Raw genomic sequence first — 26,112 nt, 5'->3', positions numbered from 1 at the left:
GTTTTGGGCTGTTATGATTTTGTCTCATGTCCCTCTTTGAGCCTCGGTCTTTGTTCTGTTTTTTATGTTGTAGTTGCTGGTTTTGTTTTCTGTTTATAATACTTTAGTCATGTGAGTTCCGTTCTAGTTTTGTCTTAGTCTTTATTTTCTTGTTGACAGGTCTGGTAGACAGGTTAGGCAGGATGCAAATGCAGGACTCAGACACTAGACTCTGTAGGTAAAAACGATTTACTGTTGAAGCAGACGGGGTCCGGTACACAGGTAGGCAGTCCAAAATAAGCAGCACTACAAGGAACATCAGGCTAAGGCATGGTTGAGGAAACAAGCAGGTGGTCATAAATACACAAGAGGCTAACAGGGCGTTAAAACAATACAGAGCTCAAAAGAAGGCACAAGGCGCATCAATCTGGTGAAGGACAACGTAAACTGGGGAGCTATAAGTACACCCAGGTGATGAGGTGCAAATAGGAAGCAGGTGTGCATGGAACACACCAGAAAGGGGGAGGCAGAGACAGAAAGCCCTCGTTCCTTGGTGTTGCATCTTCTTTATTTTATTTCTTATTTATTAGGCTTTGGGTTTTGTTCATCTTTGGTTTTGGTATTTTGTGTAAATCAGTGTGGTTTTAGGTTCATCTTTTTGTTGGGTCCTGTTCACTTTCTTTTTGTCTAACTGCACGCTCTTGTCTGGTGTTCAGAGTTTGGTATGGTGTGTCTTGTTCCTTCTGTTTGCCACTCCCCCTTCCTGATTGTTCCCTCACACCTGTGTCTCATTTCCTAATCACCACCTGTTCTATTTAAGCCCTTTGTGTTTGCCTCCTCACTACTAGTTTGTTGAATTTACATTTGTGTTCCAGCCTTTTTCCTCAACCCTGTTTTGCCTTGTTCTGCTGCCTGCCTGTGTTTTGACCCTGCCTAGTTTTTTGATCTTGATTTTGTCTCTGCCACTGAACTCCACCACACCCTGTATTTTTTTTTTAACTCTGCTTGCTTCTTGGACCACGCGTCAGCTTCTCGACTGTCTGCTACCTCTGCCTTGCTGCTTGACCACCTGTGATCCGAATCTCCAATTGTCTTCTTTATTAAACCTTTATTCTTACTCCATCAGTGTGTGGGAGCTTGCATTTGTGTCCTACCCCGTTTGAGCCACGCCTCCGCTAAGCCTGACAGTATGTTTTATTTTCACTTTACATTTAACTGTTTTTTATGGAGGGCAGCACAGTGACTTAGTGGTTCACACTGTTGCTTCACAGTGAGAAGGTCATGGGATTGATCCCCATTTGTGGCCTTTCTGTGTGGAGTTTGCAGGTACTCCCGTGTTTGCGTGGGTTTCCTCCTGGTGCCCCAGCTTCCTCCGACATCCAAAGACATGCAGGTTAGGTGCATTGGAAACTTTAAATTGTCCACGGGTGTGAATGTGTTTGTCTATCTGTGGCCCTGCAACAGAGTGGTGTCCTGTCCAGTGTATAACTTGCCTCATGTCCTGTGACTGCTGGGATAGGCTCCAGCTCCACGCGACCTGATCTTGGACAAGCGGTTGCAGATGAGTGTGTGTGTTTTATGTATACAGAATTTTACTTTATTGCTGTGGTTTGATATTATATTGTGTTGAAATGTTGTACTGTTCTGTTAAAGTGTGATTTAAATTATTATTATTCATATTACAATGAATAATAATAATAATAGTGATAATAAAAATGATAATAATAATTATTATTAAGATGCCTTGGAACTAGGCTGGAACTTTCTGCACCACTGAATTATAATGTCAGTTAGTGTGTGTACATTTTTGATCCTGAATGTATAATTGCAATCCTGTGTTGATTTCAGAAAAGTAAAAATAAATTGAAACATCTGCAATGAAGAATTGTGCTCTTTTTTTTTAATTAAAGATATATGCTGTACAATCATTCTGCACCAGTAAAAGAGTAGTTAAAAAAACAGTCTTGGTTGCCATGACATTAATGCCCATGGTCAGTGATTTGTGTTTGTCACCAACTGAACACAACTGTAGATACAAAGATAGATAGATGTTAAGCTGGTGGCCATATTGTGAGGGGCACAAATCTACAAAAATGTCAGCCACAAACTGATACTGGAGGAGTAAATTGATTATGGTTGTGGTTAATCTGGTTATGTGTTGAGTATTATACGATTGTTATAGCCGGCTCATTAGTGATGTGTTGGGGAATTAAAGCCCCATAACCCCAACCACCACTATGTTATACAGGAATCCATGTTCTGTTCTTACATTTAACTGCATATAAATCATTATTATATGAGCGTTGTTGCTCACTGAACATGCAGCATTTACCAATATCTTTGCGTGTCCCATCGGTCCTTCCAACATCCTACGTGCAGCATGTTGAAGTCTGTGGATGAATTCTGTCTGATATGTTTTCAGGATATGCAAATTTTGTTCAGCTTCAGGCACAACAAGTGTTGTTCCCACAGTTTGGAGCATTGTGAGGGAGGACTATGAATAATAAGGAATAATAAGAGCTCGTGTGTAACGTCTCTGTCACACATGACGATTTCTTCCTGCTCTGACGTGGATTTTGTTCAAGGTGCAGGTTTTGCAAATCAAACCAAATGGAGCCATTAAAGAATAGGGCTCTCAAATACGAAATACTCCAAAGAGGAGAAGGGCCTGCGACGCGCTGAAAAAGGTGACACAGCGGCTGATTCTGCCTGTGTGGATGCCCAATCTGCCAGGCAGCATCCAAGTGTTTGCTATTTAACAAAAAATGCCCACAACCCTGCAGTGAATACAGTGAAGAAAGCCCTCCAGTTTGTAGATGATCTGTTGCCATAGCTACCACAGCACAGGAACTGAGCGCTTGTTACCCTGAGCCCAAGCCCCTCCCCCTCTTCCTCCCCCTCACTGGGTCCCCTGGCTAGTTCATTAGCATAATGATTCACACCAAACTCTCCTCCAAGGGCTGCCATTTGTCGGTTTTAAACTCATCAGTGTAGCATTGTCATTATTAAATAACTTTGCCTTGACACAGTCTTGTACGCTGTATGTTTCATTGTTCATGTGGCAAATCGGAGGGTTATTCAGACAAAAACAAGCCTCCAGAATCCATATTGTGAGGCCTTTTGGAGTTTGCCGCATCAGCCAGTGGCATGAAAGATTTATGTTAAAACCAATTTATGATAAAGCACCATTTAGTCATAATACGTCTGCGGTGGGTGGGCTGTATTCTAAGAGGCAGTTCAATTAACTTCACATTGTACAAAATCTGCTTCAGAATTAATTTCCTATTAAAATGACTGCACACTTCAGGGTGGGGAGCTTGTTTGCAGCTGGTTAAATGTGGTTTCCTGTGTGACATCATGTTTAAATACGTGTATGAAATGGCTTTTTGACAGTGGCGGTTCCAGAAATGTTTTTCTTGGTGGGGCTGTGTTATTTCATGGGGGACTGACAGACTTTGTAGTAAATATCCTAACACTGGTAACACATTACAATAAGGGTACAATAATTAACCCTCTGGGGCCGACGCCGTCCTATACGACAGCGAATACCAAGCTTTACTAAATTATAAATAACTTTTTAATGATATGAGATAGAAACTTACTTTTTCTTTGCTGAAAAGTTAACTCCGCGGACTTTCAAGCCAGTAATCGGCCATCTTTGTACTCCTCATAGAAGCTGTGTGATGACGTGCGCAATGTGTGTCCAATGAGTGTCCAATCGGAATTGGTTCACCGTCACATGGTTTTCCAAAATCCAATCACAGGGCAGATTTACCTCACGTGAAAAGCCAAAGATTGCTTTCAGGAGTGATGTGTTACTAGTTGGCCCGTTTGAATAGCCCCCTGGGTGCTCCAATGAGTACATACTATTAGTACATACTCAGTGCGCCATGCGCCACTATGCACAGTGAAAGTGAGAGCAGACGGAGAGCCTCTGATGACAATCTCACGTGCTCAAACAAAGAGTGTGTAACTATCAGGATCGCTCCTGTAGTTTGCATGTGAATGTTACTGGATAACTCTGTTGCTTTCTCTGCATAAAGCACTGTTTACCATATCAGTGGACAACAAAATGCATAGACCATTTTGTATATATTGTTCAAAATGTGCATTTTTGTTTATTGTTTGAACCTTTTTGTTGTACAGTCTTTCACATAAGACCTCAAATTATCTTTATAAAGTGTCAAAACAATTGTTTATTATAGTTTGCTGTGTGTTTTGAATAAATGTGTGTGGAAAATTATTTTTCGCTTTATTTTTTCCTTGCCTATTTTTGATTGTAAACCTTTATTACACTTATAAAACACAACAAAAACATATATATTCTGAAAGCACAGGTTGTCCTGAAAAAAAGAGACATAAAACTTGATTGTGGGATGCAGGGAGAGCTGTTAACAGCAATAATAAAACATTTATGCCAAGCGAGTGAACTGTCCAAAAATTGCCCTCGGACCCCAGAGGGTTAACACAGTAATCAGCATTAAAGCTGCATGACTGTGTTTGTGACATCACCTAGTGGTTAGGTTTCAGAATACAAGTATTCCAATACCCTTTAAATTTGTGCCTGAATAGGACACCAGTCAGAGAACATCAAGTAAAATCTATAGTTTCATATAAGCTACACGTTTATGCAGACTCCTGATTCTTTCCATGTAGGACGAGATTGGTGCAGCTAGCAGCATGGACTCAGACGTTACTCCTCCAAAACACTTTATCGTATTGGATATACTCTGCATTGTATCAGGATTACCAGTGTCTAGTTCACTAACTGTCTATGTGTTACCATTCAATAACTTCAACATTGCAGACATCACTGAGCATCTGTGAAAGTTAAACAGCAATAGCAAAATTAGTTGGCTAACCCCGATGTTTCATAGTCTGAAAAAGTTAATAATTAATGTAAGTGTGCAACATTGTAACTTCGGTAACCTTATCTATAGTCATGATGCCCGTCATTGCTCTCATCTACAGTGTGTCAGCTTCCATTCCCAATTTGTCATAAGCATATGAGTGCAAGCAGTCACTGGAAAAGGAAATGTTTAGCTATTGGTTTGGTTACAATTAGAAAATTTCTTGGTTATTGAGAAATACAGAAAAAATGAGTTTTTCAGATCATGTTTTACTTGACCTTTGACTAAACTACTCCAGAATCGAATAATCGAGCTGGGCCTATTGGTTGTTGAGATATACAGTTTTTAGGATCATGTTTTCCTTGATGTTGACCTTTTGATCAAATTAGTTCAAAATGTAATCACTTCTTGATATCTATCCAAGTAATATTCCCAACAAGTTTGAAGGAAATCCCTCCGCCTATTTTTGATTTAGCTTACCTGCAGACACACACCTGTGAACAATACCCCGCTTGCCACTTCACAGATGCACTGGGTAAGTATACTTGCCAACAAAAGCACATGGAATTATGAAATTTATATATATGTATATATATACATATGTGTGTATGGATATGGATTTGTATAAAAAAGAGATCAATTTCACATTATATGAGTGGTGTGAACTTGCCCATTTAGTTGATGTGCAATGTATACTCAACAACTCATGAATACTATGGAAAAACTGGGGTGCACTACAGAACTACAGCTCTACCAAGCCCTAATCATGAGTTGCCTACATTTGTCAATAAGCTGAAACAAAGCTGTGAAAAGATAATGGTGTACCACATGCTCCTAATCTACTCAGATGCCATCAGTGAGGTCAGGTCAGGTCTGGGAGCATGATGTTGCGCATCACCATCTACTGTATCTGTCTCAACCACGTGATTCCTGGGTGTCCTCTTGGCCTTTTCCAGTTGCTGGAGGGCTATGTCACAGCAGGACCATTGAAAGCAATAACAGACATGATCACACCTAGAGAAATGCACCACATGGCCAATATGTCATAGCAAATGTTGCCTCACATTGCAAGGCAATAGTCCTGATCTGAGTTTCATAAATAATTTTCCATTTCACTCAATCATTCCAATGGTACCCAAGGAGCCTCCTGAAGAAACAGTCGTCACAACAGTTCACTGGTTAAGCCCTGTTCACACTTTCAAAGATGTACTGGAAGGTCACGGTCGATGCCTGTGACAACTTGTGCAAAAACAACTATAACACACTTGTAGTGCAACTTTAGCACAACCTTGGTGCTTCTAGAAAACCTATCCATGATGTCCAAGCATGTTTAACAATGTTATGGGCTCCATGGAAATGTAAGGGACTACCAAAGTATGTCAAAATTTGTAACAAAAAAAAATTAGTTTCTGGACATCTTGAAAATCCACTCACAGTTAAAACAAAGCCACCACACAATGACGAGACTATCCCGGCTCATCACAGACACCCTTCCAGACCCTCTCTGGGTTTCTAAGGTATGGGCATGCTTTCAAGTGGTGACCTTCCAGGTTCCATATCCATAAAAGTGACAATGTGGCTTTTACCTCCAAGTCTCTCAACCATACAGTAAGACAGAAAGCACCATAACTGTTGTCTCAAGGATTTTTCTGTCTTTGTCCAGTGATCTGCAACTTCCGGTCATCAGTATGTCAGGCCCTGGTCCTGGAGATCGGAGAAACAGTACAGATTCTGGAGAAAAGTGAAGGTAAATACCCTCCAACAGAAATGCAAAGCAGAAACCATGTTGTAGATGCTGTTGCGATGGTAATTTGTGGTGTGGATGCGGTGTAAATACACACATTGAAAATATTGAATGACAAACATCCCCAAACAAACAAACCATGATGGAAAACTGATCATTCTAATATTCTGTTTGAATAAGGAAAAGCTGCGAATGTAAAATGACTTGTTGACGATTCAGTAGAGTCAGTGGTAACTGTGGTGGTGCTACGTAGTGAAATTACAGCTAATGACGTTTTAACAGTATCATATCTAATTGCCATTTAATGCAAATATTCTACATTGAATGGTTAATTTTGCATGAAATCTGTTTATTAATCCCTCATTTGCAGTAAAATATGTTTGGGGTTTCACATTAAGCATCTTTAAAATCCCACATTTCTATGCTTGTATGCAGGATCTCTGCTGCTTGAAAAAATTTTTAGTCCAGAACCATCTTGTTTTAGACTTCTGTGATATATGCAGGGGTAGATCTAGCATCAAGTCAAGGGGGGTGGAGGGATATACAAAAACTTTGGAAGATGCACCCAATGAACTGGTCTGTGTGACACCCCCACATTCTAACTAAGATGACGAAGCTGACATATATCCATGTGGATTTTTGTTTTTGTACATTGCTCCCAACAGGAAACTAATTGGTTGCTGCTCAGTTCTGGAAATTCTGATATATTTGATGAGCATTAGCTTCTCCTCTATTGTTAGCATAGCCACTCCCTGCACTGCTCTTATTGGCTGCAAATGTGCAGCCAATAAGAGCGAGACAATTTTGCACTTTTGATGTATATTGTGAGGTTGATCTTTTCTAACGCCACCCTCTATAAAGCAGTTCTGGATCCACTTGTGTATCGATTTTGAAGTGCCAATGGAGCAATTGAATGTGAAATCTGAAGATTGGGCACTCATTGGCTGAAAGATGAACCGTCGCCCGGTCTGAGGTCAAGAGCACTCTGGAGCAGGTTTTCATCCAGGATTTCTCTGTATATTGCTGCATTCATCTTGCCCTCAATCCTGACTAGTCTCCCAGTTCTTGCTGCTGAAAAACATCCCCACAGCATGATGCTGCCACCACCATGCTTCACTGTAGGGATGGTGCCTGGTTTCCTCCAAACATGATGCCTGCTATTCACAACCAAAGAATTCAAGCTTTGTCTCATCAGACCAGAGAATTTTGTTTCTCATGGTCTGAGAGTCCTTCAGGTGCCTTTTGGCAAACTCCAGGTGGGCTGCCAAGTGCCTTTTTACAAAGGAGTAGCTTCTGTCTGGCCACTCTACCATATAGGCCTGATTGGTGGATTGCTGCAGTGATGGTTGTCCTTCTGGAAGGTTCTCCTCTCCCCACAGAGGAATGCTGGAGCTTTGACAGAGTGACCATCGGGTTCTTGGTCACCTCCCTGACTAAGACCCTTCCGCCCCGATCGCTCAGTTTAGACATGCAGCCAGCTCTAGGAAGAGTCCTGGTGATTCCGAACTTGTTCCATTTATGGATGATGTAGGCCACTATGCTCATTGGGACCTTCAAAGCAGCAGAAATGTTTCTTAACCCTTCCCCACGTTTGTGCCTCTACACAATCCTGTCTTTGAGCTTGACAGACAATTCTTTTGACTTCATGCATGGTTTGTGCTCTGACATGCACTGTCAACTGTGGGACCTTATGTGTAGACAGGTGTGTGTCTTTCCAATTCATGTCCAATCAACTGAATTTACCCCAGGTGGACTCCAATTAAGCTGTAGAAACATCTCAAGGATGATCAGTGCAAACTGGATGAACCTGAGCTCAATTTTTAGCTTCATGGCAAAGACTGTGAATACTTATGGACATGTAATTTCTTTGTTATTTTGATTTTTAGTAATGCAAAAATCTTAAAAAAAAAAAACCTTTTTCACATTGTAGTTATGGGGTATAATACCCTGACATTGGGGTGAATGTGAGCATTATTGTAAAGCGCTTTGAGCATCTGATGCAGATGGAAAAGCGCTATATACAGTGGGGCAAAAAAGTATTTAGTCAGCCCCTGATTGTGCAAGTTCTCCTACTTACAACCCCAATTCCAGTGAAGTTGGGACGTTGAGTAAAATGTAAATAATAACAGAATACAATGATTTGCAAATCCTCTTCAACCTATATTCAATTGAATTTCAAATTTCAAATTTATTAATTTATATAGCGCCAATTCAAGACGAAATCGTCTCAAGGCGCTTCACACAACATAAAACAACAACAACAAAAAACTGAATTAAAATTTAAAATACAATAAAAAGAGGAGCATAAAAGAATACAAGAATAAAAACACATCATAACACTAATGATAAAACAGGGAAAACAAATGAGTCTTTAAATGTGACTTAAAAGTCTCCACAGTATCAGACTGTCGAACGTGTGCCGGGAGATCGTTCCACAGAGCTGGGGCACGGTAGGAGAAAGCTCTGTGACCGGCAGACTTTTTATTCACCCTGGGAACACACAGAAGTCCTGCACCCTGAGAACGCAGGGCCCGAGCTGGTACATAGGGGCTTACCAGGTCAGCCAGATAGGGAGGTGCAAGTCCATGAACAGTTTTCTAAACTAATAACAGTACTTTAAAATCAGATCTTGCAGCAACAGGAAGCCAGTGCAGGGATGCCAAAATGGGTGTAATGTGGTCAAACTTTCTGCTTTGTGTCAAAAACCTGGCAGCAGCGTTTTGAACCAGTTGAAGACCCCTAATCCCGGACTGCGGTAAGCCAGAAAATAGAGCATTACAATAGTCAAATCTAGAAGAGACAAATGCATGAATCAAAGTCTCAGCATCAGCCATAGACAGGATGGGATGAATCTTCACTATATTTTGCAAATGGAAGAAAGCAGTCCTCGTAATGTCTCTAATGTGGAGGTCAAAGGACAATGTAGGATCAAAAATTACTCCAAGGTTCCTCACTTTATCCGTAGTTTTCTCTGGACCCCTCCCCAATCGGACCGGGAGTGACATGTTTAGCCGCATGTTCTCCTTGAATTGCTGGCTGTCTGAGTGGTGTCCAAAAAATGAGGTGGGCTTCATAGATAATTGGCAAAGCTTCTGGGGAAAACCTGGTCTTGTTAGGAGAGACGGCATCCATCCCACTTTGGATGGAGCAGCTCTCATTTCTAGAAATCTGGCCAATTTTCTTAAATCCTCCAAACCGTGACTATCCAGGGTTGGGACCAGGAAGCAGAGTTGTAGTCTTACACACCTCTCTGCAGCTTCTCTCCCCCTGCCATCCCCTCATTACCCCATCCCCGTAGAGACGGTGCCTGCTCCCAGACTACCAATAACCAGCAAAAATCTATTTAAGCATAAAAATTCAAAAAGAAAAAATAATATAGCACCTTCAACTGCACCACACACTAAAACAGTTAAATGTGGTCTATTAAACATTAGGTCTCTCTCTTCTAAGTCCCTGTTGGTAAATGATATAATAATTGATCAACATATTGATTTATTCTGCCTAACAGAAACCTGGTTACAGCAGGATGAATATGTTAGTTTAAATGAGTCAACACCCCCGAGTCACACTAACTGTCAGAATGCTCGTAGCACGGGCCGAGGAGGAGGATTAGCAGCAATCTTCCATTCCAGCTTATTAATTAATCCAAAACCCAGACAGAGCTTTAATTCATTTGAAAGCTTGTCTCTTAGTCTTGTCCATCCAAATTGGAAGTCCCAAAAACCAGTTTTATTTGTTATTATCTATCGTCCACCTGGTCGTTACTGTGAGTTTCTCTGTGAATTTTCAGACCTTTTGTCTGACTTAGTGCTTAGCTCAGATAAGATAATTATAGTGGGCGATTTTAACATCCACACAGATGCTGAGAATGACAGCCTCAACACTGCATTTAATCTATTATTAGACTCTATTGGCTTTGCTCAAAAAGTAAATGAGTCCACCCACCACTTTAATCATATCTTAGATCTTGTTCTGACTTATGGTATGGAAATAGAAGACTTAACAGTATTCCCTGAAAACTCCCTTCTGTCTGATCATTTCTTAATAACATTTACATTTACTCTGATGGACTACCCAGCAGTGGGGAATAAGTTTCATTACACTAGAAGTCTTTCAGAAAGCGCTGTAACTAGGTTTAAGGATATGATTCCTTCTTTATGTTCTCTAATGCCATATACCAACACAGTGCAGAGTAGCTACCTAAACTCTGTAAGGGAGATAGAGTATCTTGTCAATAGTTTTACATCCTCATTGAAGACAACTTTGGATGCTGTAGCTCCTCTGAAAAAGAGAGCTTTAAATCAGAAGTGTCTGACTCCGTGGTATAACTCACAAACTCGTAGCTTAAAGCAGATAACCCGTAAGTTGGAGAGGAAATGGCATCTCACTAATTTAGAAGATCTTCACTTAGCCTGGAAAAAGAGTCTGTTGCTCTATAAAAAAGCCCTCCGTAAAGCTAGGACATCTTTCTACTCATCACTAATTGAAGAAAATAAGAACAACCCCAGGTTTCTTTTCAGCACTGTAGCCAGGCTGACAAAGAGTCAGAGCTCTATTGAGCTGAGTATTCCATTAACTTTAACTAGTAATGACTTCATGACTTTCTTTGCTAACAAAATTTTAACTATTAGAGAAAAAATTACTCATAACCATCCCAAAGACGTATCGTTATCTTTGCCTGCTTTCAGTGATGCCGGTATTTGGTTAGACTCTTTCTCTCCGATTGTTCTGTCTGAGTTATTCTCATTAGTTACTTCATCCAAACCATCAACATGTTTATTAGACCCCATTCCTACCAGGCTGCTCAAGGAAGCCCTACCATTATTTAATGCTTCGATCTTAAATATGATCAATCTATCTTTGTTAGTTGGCTATGTACCACAGGCTTTTAAGGTGGCCAGTAATTAAACCATTACTTAAAAAGCCATCACTTGACCCAGCTATCTTAGCTAATTATAGGCCAATCTCCAACCTTCCTTTTCTCTCAAAAATTCTTGAAAGGGTAGTTGTAAAACAGCTAACTGATCATCTGCAGAGGAATGGTCTATTTGAAGAGTTTCAGTCAGGTTTTAGAATTCATCATAGTACAGAAACAGCATTAGTGAAGGTTACAAATGATCTTCTTATGGCCTCGGACAGTGGACTCATCTCTGTGCTTGTTCTATTAGACCTCAGTGCTGCTTTTGATACTGTTGACCATAAAATTTTATTACAGAGATTAGAGCATGCCATAGGTATTAAAGGCACTGCGCTGCGGTGGTTTGAATCATATTTGTCTAATAGATTACAATTTGTTCATGTAAATGGGGAATCTTCTTCACAGACTAAAGTTAATTATGGAGTTCCACAAGGTTCTGTGCTAGGACCAATTTTATTCACTTTATACATGCTTCCCTTAGGCAGTATTATTAGACGGTATTGCTTAAATTTTCATTGTTACGCAGATGATACCCAGCTTTATCTATCCATGAAGCCAGAGGACACACACCAATTAGCTAAACTGCAGGATTGTCTTACAGACATAAAGACATGGATGACCTCTAATTTCCTGCTTTTAAACTCAGATAAAACTGAAGTTATTGTACTTGGCCCCACAAATCTTAGAAACATGGTGTCTAACCAGATCCTTACTCTGGATGGCATTACCCTGACCTCTAGTAATACTGTGAGAAATCTTGGAGTCATTTTTGATCAGGATATGTCATTCAAAGCGCATATTAAACAAATATGTAGGACTGCTTTTTTGCATTTACGCAATATCTCTAAAATCAGAAAGGTCTTGTCTCAGAGTGATGCTGAAAAACTAATTCATGCATTTATTTCCTCTAGGCTGGACTATTGTAATTCATTATTATCAGGTTGTCCTAAAAGTTCCCTAAAAAGCCTTCAGTTAATTCAAAATGCTGCAGCTAGAGTACTGACGGGGACTAGAAGGAGAGAGCATATCTCACCCATATTGGCCTCTCTTCATTGGCTTCCTGTTAATTCTAGAATAGAATTTAAAATTCTTCTTCTTACTTATAAGGTTTTGAATAATCAGGTCCCATCTTATCTTAGGGACCTCGTAGTACCATATCACCCCAATAGAACGCTTCGCTCTCAGACTGCAGGCTTACTTGTAGTTCCTAGGGTTTGTAAGAGTAGAATGGGAGGCAGAGCCTTCAGCTTTCAGGCTCCTCTCCTGTGGAACCAGCTCCCAATTCAGATCAGGGAGACAGACACCCTCTCTACTTTTAAGATTAGGCTTAAAACTTTCCTTTTTGCTAAAGCTTATAGTTAGGGCTGGATCAGGTGACCCTGAACCATCCCTTAGTTATGCTGCTATAGACGTAGACTGCTGGGGGGTTCCCATGATGCACTGTTTCTTTCTCTTTTTGCTCTGTATGCACCACTCTGCATTTAATCATTAGTGATCGATCTCTGCTCCCCTCCACAGCATGTCTTTTTCCTGGTTCTCTCCCTCAGCCCCAACCAGTCCCAGCAGAAGACTGCCCCTCCCTGAGCCTGGTTCTGCTGGAGGTTTCTTCCTGTTAAAAGGGAGTTTTTCCTTCCCACTGTAGCCAAGTGCTTGCTCACAGGGGGTCGTTTTGACCGTTGGGGTTTTACATAATTATTGTATGGCCTTGCCTTACAATATAAAGCCTGTGCAACTGTTTGTTGTGATTTGGCGCTATATAAAAAAATTGATTGATTGATTGATTGATTGATGTATAACACACAAACCTAAGTGCTAGCTGATAAAATTGATGCAGATACCTCGCTGGACCAAGAACCATAACTTCAGTCTTATCAGAATTTAAAAGTAGGAAGTTACTAGACATCCAAATTCTTACTGATACAAGGCAGTCTTCCAAATATTTTATGTGAATGAGATTACCAGCAGTTATTGGCATGTACAATTGAGTGTCATCAGCATAGCAATGAAAGGGAATCCCAAAGTGCCGCAGTATATTCCCAAGGAGTGCTGCATAAAGGGAAAAAAGCACGGGGCTTAAAACAGATCCCTGTGGAACCCCAAACTTCATGTCCCTATGATCAGAGGAGGTGCCATTACACAATACACAGTAAGAATGACTGGACAGATATGAGGTCAACCATGCAAGAGCAGTTCCAGTAATCCCAAAGTGATTCTCCAGCCTATTGAGTAAAACATGATGATCCACAGTGTCAAATGCAGCACTAAGATCCAACAGCACCAAGACTGTAGTGGTATCTGAGCCCATTGCTCGCAAAAGGTCATTCACTACTTTAGTAAGTGCTGTCTCTGTGGAGTGATATTTTCTAAAAGCAGACTGCAGTGGCTCAAAAAGATTATTCTCAGTGACGTAGTCCCACGAGCTGTTGCAAAACCACTTTTTCCAGGATTTTAGAACAAAATGATAGATTTGATATCGGTCTATAATTTTTCAAAACACTAGGGTCGAGATTGGATTTCTTAAGTAATGATTTAATCACTGCAGACTTGAAACATTTAGGAACAGATCTAGAAGTTAATGAGAGATTTATAATTTCCAGCACAGTCGGTCCAAGAATGGGCCACAGGTCCTTAAACAGTTTTGTTGGTATAGGATCAAATAAACAGGTTGTGCTTTTAGTAGACATCATGAGCTTCATCAGCGCGCCTAGCGAGATACCATCAAAATCTGTAAATCTGGGTAATACCTCAGTGGGCGCATACACCTCCATAGCAGTTTGCGGTGGCTGGACCAAAGCCTGCTGAGATATGCTCAACCTAATATCCTCAGTTTTCTTCTTGAAATAGTCCAATAAGTCCTGTGCTGAAAAGGGAGAGTGAATAACAGGTGGCTGTCCATGAATGAGAAATGCTACAGTTTCAAACAAAAACTTTGAATTATGCTTGTTTTTATTGATCAAATCAGAATAATAGGCACGCTTTGTAGCCAGTAGTGCATGCTTATAATCTAAGACAGCATCACGCCATGCAAGGTGGAACACCTCTAATTTAGAACTACGCCATTTCCGTTCCAAACCTCGAGCCTTCTGCCTAAGGTCACGCAAGTAACCATAAAGCCAAGGCGACTGCGCCCTGTGAAGGCGTGGCCTTAAAAGAGGAGGCCAACCTTATCCAGTGTAGCCTTGAGCACTTAATTCAAGCCAACTGCAAGACTATCCACTGATTGAACATTCTCCAAACCCGAAGCCAAAATTTCAGGCAGTGTGGCTTCGAGTTCATAGTTGAGGGATTAATGCGTCGCTGCAGAGATAGACAAGGCTTTCGTTCCACTAAACGCGGCAGCATAAATGCACACCTAATAAATGAGTGGTCAGAAACCACCGAGGCAAAAGGAAAAATGTCAGTGTTCGTGACAGCAAGGCCACGTGTGAGAACCAATACGCCACAAAGACAAGCTATTTAATGTTCAAATGGAAAAACTTTATTGTTTTTGTGCAAATATTTGCTCATTTTGAAATGGATGCCTACAACACATTTCAAAAAAGCTGCGACAATGGTATGTTTACCACTGTGTTACATCACCTTTTCTTCTAACAACACCCAATAAGCATTTGGGAACTGAGGACACTAATTGTTGAAGGTTTGTAGGTGGAATTCTTTCCCATTCTTGCTTGATGTATGACTTCAGTTGTTCAACAGTCCAGGGTCTCTCTTGTCGTATTTTGCGCTTCATAATGCGCCACAGATTTTCAGTGGGCAACAGGTCTGGACTGCAGGCAGGCCAGTCTAGTACCCGCACTCTTTTACTATGAAGCCATGCTGTTGTAACACGTGCAGAATGTGGCATTGTCTTGCTGAAATAAGCAGGGACGTCCCTGAAAAAGATGTTGCTTGGATGGCAGCATGTGTTGCTCCAGAACCTGGATGTACCTTTCAGCATTGATGGTGTCATCACAGATGTGTAAGTTGCCCATGTCATGGGCACTAACACACCCCCATACCATCACAGATGCTGGCTTTTGAACTTTGAACTGGTAACAATCTGGATGGCCTTTTTTCTCTTTTGTCCGGAGGACACGACGTCCATGATTTCCAAAAATAATTTGAAATGTGCACTCATCAGACACAGCACACTTTTCCACTTTGCGTCTGTCCATTTCAAATGAGTTCCGGCCCAGAGAAGGCGCCGGTGTTTCTGTATGTTGTTGATGTATGGCTTTCACTTTGCATGGTAGAGTTTTAACTTGCACTTGTAGATGTAGTGACGAACTGTGTTAACTGACAGTGGTTTTCTGAAGTGTTCCTGAGCCCACGCGGTAAGATCCTTTACACAATGATGTTGGTTTTTAATCTAGTGCCGCCTGAGGGATCGAAGGTCACGGGCATTCAGTGTTGGTTTTCGGCCTTGCCGCTTACATGTAGAAAGTTCAACAGATTCTCTGAATCTTCTGATTATATTATGGACTGTAGATGATGGAATTCCTAAATTCCTTGTAATTGAACGTTGAGAAACATTGTTCTTAAACTGCTGGACTATTTTTTCATGCAGTTGTTCACAAAGTGGTGATCCTCGCCCCATCTTTGCTTGTGAACGGCTGAGCCTTTTGGAGATGCTCCTTTTATACCCAATTATGACACTCACCTGTTTCCTATTATGTGTTTTTTGACCATTCATCAACTTTCCCAGTCTTTTGTTGCCCCATCCCAACTTTTTTGAAATGTGTTGCAGGCATCCAATTGAAAATGAGCAAATATTTGCACAAAAACAACAAAGTCTGTCAGTTTGAACATTAAATATCTTGTCTTTGTGGTGTATTCAATTGAATATAGGTTGGAGAGGATTTTCAAATCATTGTATTGTGTTTTTATTTATATTTTAAACAACGTCCTAACTTCATTGGAATTGGGGCTGTAGAAAGATGAGAGAGGTCTGTAATTTTCAACATAGGTACACTTCAACTGTGAGAGACAAAATGAGAAAAAAAATACAGGAAATCACACTGTAGGATTTTTTATGAATTTATTTGTAAATTATGGTGGAAAATAAGTATTTGGTCAGTAACAAAAGTTCAACTCAATACTTTGTAACATAATCTTTGTTGGCAATGACAGAGGGCAAACGTTTCCTGTAAGTCTTCACCAGGTTTGCATACACTGTAGCTGGTATTTTGGCCCATTCCTCCATGCAGATCTCCTCTAGAACAGTGATGTTTTGGGGCTGTTGCTGGGCAACATGGACTTTCAACTCCCTCCACAAATTTTCAATGGGATTCAGGTCTGGAGACTGGCTTGGTTGAGTTTGGAGTCTGAGTGTTTGAGGCTGTGGATAGGTGTCTTTTATACAGATAATGAGTTCAGGTGCCATTAATACAGGTAACAGGTGGAGGAAAGAAGAACTTCTTAAAGAAGAACTTAAAGGTCTGTGAGAGCCAGAAATCTTGCTGTGACCAAATACTTATTTTCCACCATAATTTACAATTAAATTCTTTAAAAATCATACAATGTGATTTCCTCAATTTTTTTCCTCATTTTGTCTCTCACAGATGAAGTGTACCTGCGATAAAAATTACAGACCTCTCTCATCTTTCTAAGTAGGAGAATTTGCACAATCAGGGGCTGACTAAATACTTTTTTGCCCCACTGTAAATGCAGTTCATTTACCATATTGTGTGTAGAAGTTTGAGGGAAAAAAATGTACTTCCTCCATTTTTGAATAAGGCTGTAACATATCAAAATGTGGAAAAGGTGAAGTGCTCTGAATACTTTTTGGATGCAATGTACACAATAATGTAGTTCAATGTGTGATTAAAAAGCTTTTTTGATGTTCTTTTAGGTTGGTACAGAGGTTTTTCAACTAAGAAGCCTTCCGTCAAGGTAATTAAAGCAGCATGCACGCACACACACACACACACACACACACACACACACACACACACACACACACACACACACACACACACACACACACACACACACACACACACACACACACACACACACACACACACACCGCCATTTCGGCAATATGGTTCAGATGTAGATGTGATTAAAGTACACCGCTGGAATAAACACAGCCCTGTGAATAAAGTGGCTTGCAAATACAGCTTTTAATAAATTATCATATTTATGATGCACCAATCAATACAATACTAAATTAGTATTGGCGTTGTCAGAGTGAATCAGCCAAATGGGAGGAATTCACATCAGAAAAGTGGTTTTTACTCTGAATAAAATTGAGTGTTTATGCTTCCATTGTAAAATTCAGCACCTCAGAAGTCCTCTTTGCAAAATACTGATGATCTTATATCAGCCATTCCCAATCTTATACAGTAAGTGATGAATAATGTAATTTACACTCAACAAAAATATAAACGCAACACTTTTGGTTTTGCTCCCATTTTGTATGAGATGAACTCAAAGATCTAAAACTTTTTCCACATACACAATATCACCATTTCCCTCAAATATTGTTCACAAACCAGTCTAAATCTGTGATAGTGAGCACTTCTCCTTTGCTGAGATAATCCATCCCACCTCACAGGTGTGCCATATCAAGATGCTGATTAGACACCATGATTAGTGCACAGGTGTGCCTTAGACTGTCCACAATAAAAGGCCACTCTGAAAGGTGCAGTTTTATCACACAGCACAATGCCACAGATGTCGCAAGATTTGAGGGAGCGTGCAATTGGCATGCTGACAGCAGGAATGTCAACCAGAGCTGTTGCTCGTGTATTGAATGTTCATTTCTCTACCATAAGCCGTCTCCAAAGGCGTTTCAGAGAATTTGGCAGTACATCCAACCAGCCTCACAACCGCAGACCACGTGTAACCACACCAGCCCAGGACCTCCACATCCAGCATGTTCACCTCCAACATCGTCTGAGAGCAGCCACTCGGACAGCTGCTGAAACAATCGGTTTGCATAACCAAAGAATTTCTACACAAACTGTCAGAAACCGTCACAGGGAAGCTCATCTGCATGCTCGTTGTCCTCATCGGGGTCTCGACCTGACTCCAGTTCGTCGTCGTAACCGACTTGAGTGGGCAAATGCTCACATTCGCTGGCATTTGGCACGTTGGAGAGGTGTTCTCTTCACGGATGAATCCCGGTTCACACTGTCCAGGGCAGATGGCAGACAGTGTGTGTGGCGTCGTGTGGGTGAGCGGTTTTCTGATGTCAATGTTGTGGATCGAGTGGCCCATGGTGGCGGTGGGGTTATGGTATGGGCAGGCGTCTGTTATGGACGAAGAACACAGGTGCATTTTATTGATGGCATTTTGAATGCACAGAGATACCGTGACGAGATCCTGAGTCCCATTGTTGTGCCATACATCCAAGAACATCACCTCATGTTGCAGCAGGATAATGCACGGCCCCATGTTGCAAGGATCTGTACACAATTCTTGGAAGCTGAAAATGTCCCAGTTCTTGCATGGCCGGCATACTCACTGGACATGTCACCCATTGAGGAGTGGACCAACATTCCACAGGCCACAATTGACAACCTGATCAACTCTGTGCGAAGGAGATGTATGAGGCAAATGGTGGTCACACCAGATACTGACTGGTATCCCCCCCCAATAAAACAAAACTGCACCTTTCAGAGTGGCCTTTTATTGTGGACAGTCTAAGGCACACCTGTGCACTAATCATGGTGTCTAATCAGCATCTTGATATGGCACACCTGTGAGGTGGGATGGATTATCTCAGCGGAGAAGTGCTCACTATCACAGATTTAGACTGGTTTGTGAACAATATTTGAGGGAAATGGTGATATTGTATATGTGGAAAAAGTTTTAGATCTTTGAGTTCATCTCATACAAAATGGGAGCAAAACCAAAAGTGTTGCATTTATATTTTTGTTGAGTGTAAATCCCATGACTGTATTAGTTTTGATTACATTTCATAAAGAATTTTAAATATGTTGAGGGTAATTTAAAGATCATGACAAAATTGAAAATATTTTTTTATTTATTCTTTATGATCTCATGGCCCACCTACAGCACCTGCATGGCTCCACAGAGGGCCACGGCCCATGCTTTGGTATTCACCGCCTTATATCATTGTTTTTTATATAAATGTCTCCAGTTGTTATTTGAATAACTTTGCAGCCACAGACTGAATTTATGTGAGAGAGAAAGACAATGATGTCAATTTGCTCCACATACTAATTTATAAAGATTTAAAATGATTAAAAACACATAAATTATAACTGCTGTGGTGCATCCTATTTTAAAGTGTCAGATTTGATGTTTGGAACATAAAATTCCATTTGGTGCATCCTTAATTCACTGGATCCCATTAGAAATACAGCCTTTTCCCAGCCTTTTGACTAATTATGTTTGTAATCAGTGTCAGTTAAAACAAATAAAAAGTCACTATACTGGTATTATCTCTTTACATGGCTGCCTTATATACCACTTTAAAGTCCTTTCTCCAGCAAGGTGTTGTTGAAAGGCAGAGCAGTTTTATGAATGATAATATGAAACATGTGCATTCCAGAAATAGCTTTGTCTTTGACAACAAGGACCTTAGTGACTGATTCACTTATGACCAGAGGTCTGATTTGACAAAAATAGAAATCAGCTGACATGTATTCCTGCACTTTGTTTCACAAAGGCTTTATTTTAATTTTAACCAGGGTGTTCTGACTTTAAGATAACTCCCAGACATCACAGAGTACTGTGCAAAATGTTTTTTTTAGCACCCTACCATTTGGGAGGAAATGTAACTGCTTGAATCTTGGGCTGGTCTAAGGTTTGCGAAGCAGCCTTGTGACCAGCAAAGATTCAATCCCAGGACAAGACTGGAAAATATACAGTGTCCTCAAAAAAAATATAGGAACACTTCATATTTCACACATTTTAATTTGTTTACACCATTTCAAAAAAATACAAAAAATGCAAATTTCTAAAATTATCTTCCTTAAACTCAAACTGAAAGCAAATCTCTACAGCCTGGTGTAAATATTTACAAATATTAAAGCCAAGATGATGGGCTGCATAAGTTATGGAATGCTTTGGTATAATACATGTAAATAGTCAGTTTTATTGGTTGTTTTTTCAGACAAGTCAGGGGATGGACACATGAACATTTCCCAGTCACTGAATATGTCTTGGACTTTACTTACATCAGTTATGAAGAAATACAAAAAGCATGGCACTCAATGGTAAATATGTATGGAGTAGACAGTTCTCAAAAACTGTGTGACTGTGCAAGAAGGAGAAGAGTGAAGAAAGTCACCAAGCCACCCAGACAACCCAGAAGACATTATAGGTTTCTGTGGCTGTGATTGGAGAAATTGTGCATAGTGCATGTTTTGCATTTTGTATCCCCAGTTATACAGCTTCATGATGAAGTGGACTTTCTTTCAACAAAACATCAAATCTAAGCTTGCATCTCAGACATATCTTCTGGCAAAGTGTAGCTAAACAACTTCTTTCAAAAAAATGTTTTTTTCTAAATTTTTATTTTTTGTATTTTTTGTATTTTTTTTTTATATTGGAAATGGCATAAACAAATTAAAATGTGTGAAATACCAAGTGCTCCAATACTTTGGAGAGCACTGTAAGTGGGGAAGGTTAAAGAACAGCACATGTCTCATTCTCATTACCAACACAAAGATGCTCTTGAACAACATCTTTAAAATGCTCCTGGCATGCAGTTGAGTAACATTAGTGTGTGTTTGTGTGTGAATGTGAGTTCATTACATTCTGAGCTTCTAGCTACCTTGGATGGAAAAATAATGCTGAAAAACAGTTAATTTACCATAACTTATCATATACAGACAAAAATCACGTATTTTTGTTTGTCTGTTTCATTGAGAAGCTAATCAGTTATCAAGTTGCAAACCATATTTACAGTCCTGGTCAGAATTATTAGCACCCGTAAATTTAAATCACAGAAGTTAAAATACGTTCCAGAATAAATGCAAACAAATTTTGTATAATCAGCGTATTTAATAAAATAATATGTAATAAATATAATATATTTATATAATATATTATATTATATATTATATTTACATATAATAAAATGTTCAAAATTACTGGACAGCAATAACAAAACAAATTAACACCCAGTGAAATGTATAAAATAAATAAATAAATAAATAAATATATTGACATAAAATGTATAAGTGAAACTTATTGACATTGAGATATATTTATATAAGCACATTAATTTTATTACTTTCCTATCAATTATAAACAGTGAAACAAAACAAGTAAAAAATGGGAAAAAATCAGCCTATGTACAATTTGAATTGTCTCTACAGTTTTGTATTGACCTTTGATCTTGAGCTTGATTCTTTTGTGTGCTGAAAGGTATTTGGACTGCTATATGTGAACTTACAAGAGTCTGCAATGATGATTTACACGCTTTGTCACACCCTTAAAAACAATCTAAATTTTGCAGGTTATATTGATGTCATCATCAAATGGTAGCATAACATAAAACATTTTATATATTCTGGTTCCTCTCATCACACCCTTTAATTTGCTGTATTATATGACATGAGTTACTGTAATCTGAAATTTGGCCTAATTGTAGGTCACATTTGACCTTAAGGTAACCCCTGAAGGTCAACGTCAATCACGTATCCTACATAATGTCTTATGGGCAAGGCCAATCACTATGTTCATGCCAAATGTAGAGGCAAAATGTCAAAAATTGTGACCAGGAAAGTTGTTTTGTTGAATTAGTGCTTGACCTTCCTGTGACCTTGATGTTTGACCTTGAGTTTGGTTCTTTTGTGTGCTGAAAGGTATCGCCATAGGACTGCTGTGTGTGAACTTACAAGAGTTTCCAATAATGATTTACACGCTTTGTCAAACCCTTAAAAATCTAAATTTTGCATGTTTTTTCATGATGACATCATCAAATGACATCATAACTTATATATTCTAGATCCTCTCATCAAGCACTTTAAGTTGGTGTATTACATGACATATTTTACTGTCATCTGAAGTTTGACCTAATTTGGGTGACCTTTGACCTCAAGTGAAACCCTGAAGGTCAAGCCAAATTTGGAGGCAAAATTTCAAAATAGTGACCAGGAAAGTTGTTTCGTTGAATTTAGTGTTTGACCTTACTGTGACCTACACCTTTGACGTTGACCTTGATCCTTTTGTGTGCTGAAATGTACCTTGCTAGGGCTGCTATCTGTGAAGTTGCAAGAGTCTGCGATGTAAACTGTGTGCTTCACAGCGAGTTAAAAGTGAAAATGTAGTGATTACAAAAAAAACAAACAAACAAACAAAAAAAAAACAAAAACAAAAACCAAACAAAACAAATATACATACTGACTAACATATCTTGCCAAAATAAAGTTTCGGCAAGATAATAAAAAAATAAATAAATAAAGCAATCAGCTACTATATTATTACCTACTGCAAAAGCAATAGGTAATAATATAATATGAAACAAAAGAAATAAGAAATTAATAGTAGGACATCCTTTTCCCCATCATAACAGTGTTACTGACCCTCACAGTGAATATGCATCTTATCACCACTACAGGATTATTCAGAAAATCCAAATTTGTTTTGTGTCAGACAGCAGGTGGTAGTTACTAATCCAACAATGAGTGCAAGCAGTGAAATAAGTTAGTTGGAGTGCCAATTTCTTTTTCCGCTTCTGAAGACTATCAAGGAAAACTGCCACATGTCAAATGCCACGCCCCTTGTTTTGATGTTTTGTGTTTGATCATCGCAGAAAATTTGAATTATAAGGCACAACAAAATCCTACCTTTTTTTACCCAGAGAGCTTGGCTGAAGCGATGTCATTATGAACCCTCCACGGGGCTCAATAAGCAGAGACCATATAGGACAGTATGCCGCCATCATCGCTGACAGAGATCAATAGTCTGCACTGCAGTAAACGCTTATTATATATGAGTGACACATCTCCTTCCCACATAATTGATTGTTCAGCAAAGAATGTTCATGACAGAGCCTGATCACCTGTTCCTGAAAGTCATTCTGCACTGATGGAAAAGTGATACGGGCATGACACTACAAGAGTGCTAAATACAGTCAGGAGCATCAGTATTTTTGGACATTGAAACAATTTTTGTAATTTTGCTTCTGTGCACCACCATAGTAGAGCTGAAATAAAACAATAAAGATGTGCTTCTAGTGACTTTCAGCTTTAATGCAAGGTGACTTAACAAAAATATTGCATTAACCCTCTGGGGTCCGAGGGCATTTTTTGGACAGTTCACTCGCTTGGCATAAATGTTTTATTATTGCTGTTAACAGCTCTCCCTGCATCCCACAATCAAGTTTTATGTCTCGTTTTTTCATGACAACCTGTGTTTTCATAAGATATATGTTTTTGTTGTGTTTTATAAGTGTAATAAAGGTTTACATTCAAAAATAAGGAAGGAAAAAGTAAAGTGGAAAATAATTTTCCACACACATTTATTCAAAGCACACAGCAAACTATAATAAACAACTGTTTTGACACTTTATAAAGGTAATTTGAGGTCTTGTGTGAAAGACTGTACAACAAAAGGTTCAAACAATAAACACAAATGGACATTTTGAACAATATATACAAAATGCATTTTTTTGTCTTCATGGTAAAAGCAACAGAGTTATCCAGTAACATTCACATGCAAACTAGTGGAGCAATCCTGATAGTTACACACTCTTTGTTTGAGCATGTGAGATTGTCATCAGAGGCTCTCAGTCTGCTTTCCGTGATCGCTGTGTGTAATGGCGCAGGGCGCATTTGGAGCCCAATAGTATGTACTCATTGGAGCACCCAGGGGGCTATTCAAACAGGCCAACTAGTAACATATCAGTCCTGAAAATGATCTTTGGCTTTTCACGTGAGGTGAATCTGCCCTACGATTGGATTTCAGAAAACCATGTGACGGTGAACCAATTCCGATTGGACACTCACATTGCGCATGTCATCACACCGCTTCTATGAGGAGTACAAACATGGCCGATGGCTGGCTCAAACATCAGCGGAGTTAACTTTTCAGCAAAGAAAAGTAAGTTTCTATCGCATATCATTAAAAAGTTATTTATAATTTAGTAAAGCTTGGTCTTAGCCGTCGTATACAACAGCATCGGCCCCAGAAACTATTTAAGAATTAAAGCCATTTGCAAACACTGGGCCTTCATTTTCAGAGCCAATAAGTCATTGGACAAACTAAAGAACCCTGACAAATATAGATTTTGGGGGTTGAGATAATCCTGATATTAGGGAGTAAAAAATTTATGATGCGTTATGATATGTCAGTATAAGCATAAAAATGACAATGATTCCTAACATTTCATTATCAAACCATTATGACAAAGAAAAGTAATTTAGGCTAGATATTTTACAGTTTAAACATTCATTTTATTTATAATAATTTAATTATAACCAACAACAAGGGATGGTATGGTGGCTTAGTGGTTGGCTCTGTTGCAAGAAGGTTGTGGAATTGCTTCTCATCTGGGGTCTTTCTGTGTAGAGTTTGCATGTTCTCTCCGTGTTTGCGTGGGTTCTCTCCGGGTGCTTTGGCTTCCTCCCTCGTCCAAAAGACATGCAGGTTAGGTGGATTGGAAACTTTAAATTGACTGTATGTCGGTGCGGGTGTGAATGTGTTTATTTATATGTGGCCCTGTGACAGACTGGTGTCCTGTCCAGGGCGTACCCCGCCTCATTCCCTATGACTACTGGGATAGGCTCCAGCTCCTCCATGGCCCTTAAATGTGGCTGGCTGGCTGGCTGGATGGATGAACCAACCATACCACAACCAACCAAAATGGATGGATGAACCAACGTACCTATTGTGGCCCAACCTAGCTGGCGGCATAGTGACCTCTTGTCTCTGTAAAAAAAAAACCCACTGATTTAAACTGAATGACAGCTGTTCACCTTGCCTCTGTCTCTTGTAGCTAATGTGACCAAGGGGTGATAGGGTCCCCGCCATGTTTTGCAATGATGCTGTTTCCTACATCCAAAATGTTTTCTGCATAGTTTATTCTGTATATATCAGGAAGAATAACACTGATGCATATGTTGGTGAAAGGCTCCTATTGCAAAAGTCATTGCTTTTGTTTAAAGGGCATTATGCATTTTTGGTCACTGAATTGTTAGTTGCCTCCTTGAGTTGATGGCCATATGAATGCATATTTGAATACAAATAAAATTACATTACTTTATATTCTTTTCATTTCCACTCGTAGTCAAATATGAGTTCCACTAGTTTGGGCTTCTGGTTCTATTGAAGAGGTTCTCATTCTCACTCTTTGAAAATAAATAAATAAATGAATGAATGAATGAACAGATGGTAAACTAGTTAAAAATAGAAATGATGAATCACGAATGTGAATTTATTGATTTTATGTGAACTGAACTTTGAGCTAGTTCTGGCACAACACTCATTATTATGGGGGGATGGTGGCGAGGGGTGTGTGAACTTTGTTAGGACACACACAGCATAGCATAGGACCTTTAATTAAAGCCAATAAGCTACAGTATAAGCACATCTTGATTGTATAATTTCAGCTCCATTGTGATGGTTCACTAAGGCAAAATTAAAAAAATTGTGTCACTGTCCAAATACATATGAACCTGAGTATAGGGGTTACTTAGAACTGTGACATTAGCTGGCAG

The 26,112-nt window shown here is 39.6% G+C and overlaps 1 protein-coding gene across 1 annotated transcript in view; it reads left to right on the top strand.

The window, feature by feature from the left end:
* Positions 1-26,112, top strand: part of LOC117512544 (dedicator of cytokinesis protein 3-like) — a 173,113-nt gene that overhangs the window by 22,998 nt on the left and 124,003 nt on the right. The window contains 2 exon segments of the mRNA XM_034172653.1: positions 6,493-6,576; positions 17,322-17,362. Coding sequence (XP_034028544.1) covers positions 6,493-6,576; positions 17,322-17,362 — 125 coding nt within the window.

The sequence above is a fragment of the Thalassophryne amazonica genome, chromosome 6, assembly GCF_902500255.1.
Source record: "Thalassophryne amazonica chromosome 6, fThaAma1.1, whole genome shotgun sequence".
Lineage (NCBI taxonomy): Eukaryota > Metazoa > Chordata > Actinopteri > Batrachoidiformes > Batrachoididae > Thalassophryne > Thalassophryne amazonica.
Note: the sequence above shows the minus strand (reverse complement) of the source record. Positions and strands in the feature narration are given on the sequence as shown.